Source organism: Cebus imitator, unplaced genomic scaffold (assembly GCF_001604975.1).
Source record: "Cebus imitator isolate Cc_AM_T3 unplaced genomic scaffold, Cebus_imitator-1.0 Scaffold137, whole genome shotgun sequence".
NCBI lineage: Eukaryota > Metazoa > Chordata > Mammalia > Primates > Cebidae > Cebus > Cebus imitator.
Genome location: NW_016107452.1, coordinates 2,487,502 through 2,494,081, shown reverse-complemented (window position 1 = coordinate 2,494,081; position 6,580 = coordinate 2,487,502). Strand labels below are relative to the sequence as shown.

The 6,580-nt window shown below is 49.9% G+C and overlaps 3 protein-coding genes across 4 annotated transcripts in view; all 3 read left to right on the top strand.

Moving 5' to 3' along the window:
* LOC119473179 lies at positions 1-1,079 on the top strand. The gene has a single exon (XM_037743217.1). It carries the CDS (start codon positions 189-191, stop codon positions 762-764), a length of 576 nt encoding a protein of 191 aa, XP_037599145.1. The 5' UTR covers positions 1-188; the 3' UTR covers positions 765-1,079.
* On the top strand, positions 825-1,667 carry LOC108313428 (basic proline-rich protein-like). Its single transcript, XM_037743211.1, has 2 exons — positions 825-896; positions 986-1,667. The coding sequence occupies exons 1-2, from the start codon at positions 825-827 to the stop codon at positions 1,640-1,642; spliced, it is 729 nt and encodes a 242-aa protein (XP_037599139.1). The 3' UTR covers positions 1,643-1,667.
* The window catches only part of MAF (MAF bZIP transcription factor), a 14,892-nt gene continuing 9,200 nt past the window's right edge, over positions 889-6,580 (top strand). The window contains exon 1 of one of the 2 annotated variants that reach the window (XM_017541880.2): positions 889-2,925. In XM_017541880.2, coding sequence (XP_017397369.1) covers positions 1,796-2,925 — 1,130 coding nt within the window. In that variant the 5' untranslated portion in view covers positions 889-1,795. The remainder of the gene's footprint in view (positions 2,926-6,580) is intronic. The other variant, XM_017541881.2, reaches the window with a different exon arrangement.

Genomic DNA, 6,580 nt, shown 5'->3' with positions numbered 1-6,580 from the left:
GTGTGTGTGTGTGAAAGAAAGCGAGAGCGAGCGCGCATAGGAGTCTCAAAGGCCAAACTCCGGCCAGTTAAGAGCCGGAGGGCTGAGTCCCGCTGACCTGACTTGGAGCTTCCCTGGAGTTCTCGCGCAGAGGCGCTCGCTCCGACCAAGGGCAAGGGACGCCTGCGAGCAGCCAGTCCCCTTGAAGAATGGCCCCTCAACAACTTACTTTACCTCCTTTTAAAGACAGTGATAACATGGGCTTTCTCTCTCCAAGGACTCCCAGCCTTCCGGGCAGGCGCACGACCCGGCGGCGTCGCGCGCCAAGTCCGGACCCTGGCACCCCGGCGCATCCCTCCCTTCCCCGCCCCGGCGCTCGAGACCGGGACAAAGAGTTGGTACCAAGTTTGAGCGCCCGGCAGGGCCAGGCTCAGAGAAGGAAGGTTCCCCCGGCAGACACCTGGGTGCCAGAGGTGGAGCGAGGAGAAGTAGAAAGGCGAATTCACAATCCTGGGAGTGGTGGGCAGGCAGGGGAGGGGAGTCAGGCCAATAGCAGCAGAGTGAGCGCCTGGCGAGCTGGGGCTCCGGATGTCAGGCCTGCCTGGCGCTCCACCAAAAAAAACAAACAAACAAACAAAAAAAACCGTTCCTCCCAGGTCCGCTCGGATTCCCGAAGCCCCTCTGGAAAAACTCCTTCCCCTCTTACACCAAACTTTGCGCCGGGGCTCCTTCCCTCCCGGGGAGGCAGCGGCGCAGAAGGGGTTAAGCCAGCCTGTCCCAGCTGACAGTCAGCTGATTGGGCCCTGATTGACAGCTCCGAAAAGTTTCCTTGTTTCTATACTATTATGCTAATCGCAGTCGCTCTCGCCGCCTCCCATTGGTCCGGAGTGCCAGTCAATTTCTCATTTGGACCTGACGTCACGAGTGCTATAAAACTCCGCAATTGCTTTAAACTCTTCTTGCTGGATCAGAGGCTTTAAAATCTTTTTTCATCTTCGAGCTGTAGCTCGGGCAGCTCGTCGGCTTGGCCTCCCCCTCCCTCCTTTGCTCTCTGCCTCGTCTTTCCCCAGGACTTCGCTATTTTGCTTTTTTCTTTAAAAAAAAAAAAAAAAGGGCAAGAAAGAACTCAACTCCCCCCTCCCTCTCCTCCAGCCGGGCTGCACCTCTGCCTTGCACTTTGCACGGAGGGAGAGAGCGCGCGCGAGAGGGAGAGAGAGGAAAGAAAAAAAATAATAAAAGAGAGCCACGCAGAAGAGGAGGCGAGAAGCATGAAGTGTTAACTCCCCCGTGCCAAGGCCCGCGCCGCCCGGACTGCCGCCTGCCGCGCCTCCAGCCCCGAGCGGCCGCCGCGCGCGCCCCGCCTGCAGCCCGGGCCGGCGAGGCGAGCCCTTCCTTATGCAAAGCGCGCAGCGGAGCGGCGAGCGGGGGACGCCGCGCACCGGGCCGGGCTCCTCCAGCTTCGCCGCTGCTGCCGCCGCCGCCGCCGCCGCCGCCGCCGCCGCCCGCGGAGGACCTTCCCGAGCCTGAAGTCGCCGGCTCGGCGCGCACGGAGGCGAGCGAGCGAGCGAGCAAGGAGGGGCCGGGGCGAGCGAGCGAGCACATTGGCGTGAGCAGGGGGAGGGAGGGCGGGCGCGGGGGGCGCGGGCAGGGCGGGGGGTTGTGAGCGCGCTCCGAGGTTTCGGGCCAGCCACCGCCGCGCGAGCTAGAAGCGCCCCAGCCCGGCAAGCTGGCTCACCCGCTGGCCACCCAGCACAGCCCGCTGGCCCCTCTCCTGCAGCCCATCTGGCGGAGCGGCGGCGGCGGCGGCGGCAGGAGAATGGCATCAGAACTGGCAATGAGCAACTCCGACCTGCCCACCAGTCCCTTGGCCATGGAATATGTTAATGACTTCGATCTGATGAAGTTTGAAGTGAAAAAGGAACCGGTGGAGACCGACCGCATCATCAGCCAGTGCGGCCGTCTCATCGCCGGGGGCTCGCTGTCCTCCACCCCCATGAGCACGCCGTGCAGCTCGGTGCCCCCTTCCCCCAGCTTCTCGGCGCCCAGCCCGGGCTCGGGCAGCGAGCAGAAGGCGCACCTGGAAGACTACTACTGGATGACCGGCTACCCGCAGCAGCTCAACCCCGAGGCGCTGGGCTTCAGCCCCGAGGACGCGGTCGAGGCGCTCATCAGCAACAGCCACCAGCTCCAGGGCGGCTTCGATGGCTACGCGCGCGGGGCGCAGCAGCTGGCCGCGGCGGCCGGGGCCGGCGCCGGCGCCTCCCTGGGCGGCAGCGGCGAGGAGATGGGCCCCGCCGCCGCCGTGGTGTCCGCCGTGATCGCCGCGGCAGCCGCGCAGAGCGGCGCGGGCCCGCACTACCACCACCACCACCACCACGCCGCCGGCCACCACCACCACCCGACGGCCGGCGCGCCGGGCGCCGCGGGCAGCGCGTCCGCCTCGGCCGGGGGCGCGGGGGGCGCGGGCGGCGGCGGCGGCGGCCCGGCCAGCGCTGGGGGCGGCGGCGGCGGCGGAGGAGGAGGAGGAGGAGGCGGCGGGGGCGCGGCGGGGGCGGGGGGCGCCCTGCACCCGCACCACGCCGGCGGCGGCCTGCACTTCGACGACCGCTTCTCCGACGAGCAGCTGGTGACCATGTCGGTGCGCGAGCTGAATCGGCAGCTGCGCGGGGTCAGCAAGGAGGAGGTGATCCGGCTGAAGCAGAAGAGGCGGACCCTGAAAAACCGCGGCTATGCCCAGTCCTGCCGCTTCAAGAGGGTGCAGCAGAGACACGTCCTGGAGTCGGAGAAGAACCAGCTGCTGCAGCAAGTCGACCACCTCAAGCAGGAGATCTCCAGGCTGGTGCGCGAGAGGGACGCGTACAAGGAGAAATACGAGAAGTTGGTGAGCAGCGGCTTCCGAGAAAACGGCTCGAGCAGCGACAACCCGTCCTCTCCCGAGTTTTTCATGTGAGTCTGACACGCGACCCCAGCTAGCCACCCTGATAAGTGCTCCGCGGGGGTCCGGCTCGGGTGTGGGCTTGCTAGTTCCAGAGCCACGCTCGCCACCACCTCGCCCCCTCCTCGACCGAGTTTGGCCCCCTACACACACACACACACACACGCACACACACACACACACCTGCTCGAGTTTGTGGAGGCGGTGGCTGTTTTAAATTGGGGAGGGAATGGGTGTCTGGCTCATGGATTGCCAATCTGAAATTCTCCATAACTTGCTAGCTTGTTTTTTTTTTTTTTTTTTTTTTTAACACCCCCCACCCCGGGACTTGCACAATGTTCAAAGATCTCAGCAGAGTTCTTCATGTGAAACGTTGCTCACCTTTGAAGCCTGCATCATTCACAACTTTTTTTTTCCTTCTTCCCCTTCAGTTCATGAACTGGTGTTCATTTTCTGTGTGTGTGTGTGTGTGTGTGTGTGTGTGTGTGTGTTTTATTTTGTTTGGATTTTTTTTTAATTTTACTTTTGGAGCTTGCTGTGTTGCCCACCTTTTTTCCAACCTCCACTCACTCCTCTCAACCCATCTTTTCCGAGAGAAAACAAAAAAAGCAAAGTTTTTTTTTCTTCTCCTGAGTTCTTCATGTGAGATTGAGCTTGCAAAGGAAAAAAAAAATGTGAAATGTTATAGACTTGCAGCGTGCGGAGTTCCATCGGGTTTTTTTAGCATTGTTATGCTAAAATAGAGAAAAAAAAATCCTCATGAACCTTCCACAGTCAAGCCTGCATCAACCTTCTGGGTGTGACTTGTGAGTTTTGGCCTTGTGATGCCAAATCTGAGAGTTTAGTCTGCCATTAAAAAAACTCATTCTCATCTCATGCATTATTATGCTTGCTACTTTGTCTTAGCAACAATGAACTATAACAGTTTCAAAGACTTTATGGAAAAGAGACATTATATTAATAAAAAAAAAAGCCTGCATGCTGGACATGTATGGTATAATTATTTTTTCCTTTTTTTTTCTTTTGGCTTGGAAATGGACGTTCGAAGACTTATAGCATGGCATTCATACTTTTGTTTTATTGCCTCATGACTTTTTTGAGTTCAACACAAAACAGTGCAACCTTAGAGCTTTCTTCCCATGAAATTTTGCATCTGCTCCAAAACTGCTTTGAGTTACTCAGAACTTCAGCCTCCCAGTGCACTGAAGGCATTCCTTGTCAAAAATACCCGAACGGGTTACAAATTTAACCTGGCAAACACTGAAGAACTCTTAATGTTTTCTTTTTCATAAGAGCGACGCCCCACTTTGGGGACTAAAATTGTGCTATTGTCGAAAGCAGTCTAAAATTTATTTTTTAAAAAGAGAAACCTGCCCCATTATTTTTGGTTTGTTTTATTTTTTTTGTTTTCTATTTTTTGGCTTTTGGTCATTGTCAAATGTGGAATGCTATGGGTTTCTAGTATATAATTTAATTCTAGTTTTTATAATCTGTTAGCCCAGTTAAAATGTATGCTACAGATAAAGGAATGTTATAGATAAATTTGAAAGAGTTAGGTCTGTTTAGCTGTAGATTTTTTAAAAGATTGATGCACTAAATTGTTTACTGTTGTGATGTTAAGGGGGGTAGAGTTTGCAAGGGGACTGTTTAAAAAAAGTAGCTTATACAGCATGTGCTTGCAACTTACATATAAGTTGGGTATGTGTAGTCTTTGCTATACCACTGACTGTATTGAAAACCAAAGTATTAAAAGGGGAAACGCCCCTGTTTATATCTGTAGGGGTATTTTACATTCAAAAAATGTATGTTTTTTTTTTTCAAAATTAAAGTATTTGGGACTGAATTGCACTAAGATATAACCTGCAAGCATATAATACAAAAAAATTTGCAAAACTGTTTAGAACGCTAATAAAATTTATGCAGTTATAAAAATGGCATTACTGCACAGTTTTAAGAAGATGCAGATTTTTTTACAGTTGTATTGTGGTGCAGAACTGGATTTTCTGTAATTAAAAAAAAAATCCACAGTTTTAAAGGCAATAATCAGTAAATGTTATTTTCAGGGACTGACATCCTGTCTTTAAAAAGAAATGAAAAGTAAATCTTACCACAATAAATATAAAAAAATCTTGTCAGTTACTTTTCTTTTACATATTTTGCTGTGCAAAATTGTTTTATATCTTGAGTTACTAACCACGCGTGATGTTCCTATGTGCTTTTCTTTCATTTTCAATTCTGGTTATATCAAGAAAAAGAATAATCTACAATAATAAACGGCATTTTTTTTTTTTGATTCTGTACTCAGTTTCTTAGTGTACAGTTTAACTGGGCCCAACAACCTCATTAAAAGTGTAAAATGCATCCTTTTCTCCAGTAGAAGGATTCAGGGAGGAATAGGGAGGCAGTCATTAGGGTGAAATTATAGCCCGTTTGTGGAGGTGTGAGGAGGCTGGCCCCATATAATGATTAGCAATATTTAATATAAATGTAAATTATGACCTCATTTTTTTTTCTTCCCAAAGTTTTCAGTTTTCAAATGAGTTGAGCCATAATTACCCTTGGTGAGAAAAGCAAAGCAAAACAAAACAGTGGAACTAGGCTTCCTGAACATGGCCCTACGCTTCTGATCAGGAGCAAACCCATCCAAAGACAGAGGAGCCCGCCAAATATGGCGCATCAGAGGTGGCTTGGGCACATATGCATTTAATGGTAAAGATAAACAACACTTGCCTTTTCGTTAAAGCTGATTATTTTTCCTCCTTCTCTTACACACCGTGATTTTCTTGTTAGCAAGGCCTGACAAGATTTAACGTAAACACTTTAGACAAATCAAAGTTGTTTGTTTTGTTTGGCTTTTCTCTTTAACATTGAAGGTCGTTTGTCTTAAATAGGAAAAAAGAAAATCCACCCCTTACTTCTATAGTTCCAAGGACATATCAGGTTTAAACTGTGTTATCAAATCACATTTCACCGTGAGTATTCAGTGGAGAACTTCTCTACTTAGATGAGCCGGTAATGATTTCTGATCATGTTATCCCCAGAAATAAAAGCAGAGGATAATACCTGTGTGGAATATAGGCTGTGCTTTGATTTATGGGTATTTACCCCAAAATTGGCTGTGTAAGGGGGCTGACTTGAAGATCACTTGAAAAGACTCAAACTGCCTTCACTAGTAGGACTCCTAAGCATTGACCTATTTTCAAATGACACAAATTCATGAAACTAATGTTACAAATGCATGCATTTTGCACTCTTAGTCAACTTCCCCTAGCACACTAATAGAACATTAGACAAAGCCAGCACTGTTTTGAAAATATAACCAAACACGATGACTTTTGTTTTATTTTTTTTTCAGTTCTTAAATGAAAAAAAAAGATAATATTGCAACTCTGACCGAAAGCCTTATTTTGAAGAAAACAGGTTGTGTTTGGTGCTGCTAAGTTCCGGCCAGTTTATCATCTGGCCTTCCTGCCTATTTTTCATAGAACATGAAGACAGTGTATACCCTTGACATTTTGACCTTCCCTTATGTACCAGTTTGGACAGGCTCCTGAATCCACACTTAATTTTGCTTAACAAAATTCTTAATAGTAAACCTTCCCTCATGTGCTTGAAAACCAGTGTTCTTGACTTCAGATATTTCTTTCTTTTCTTTTTTTTTTTTTT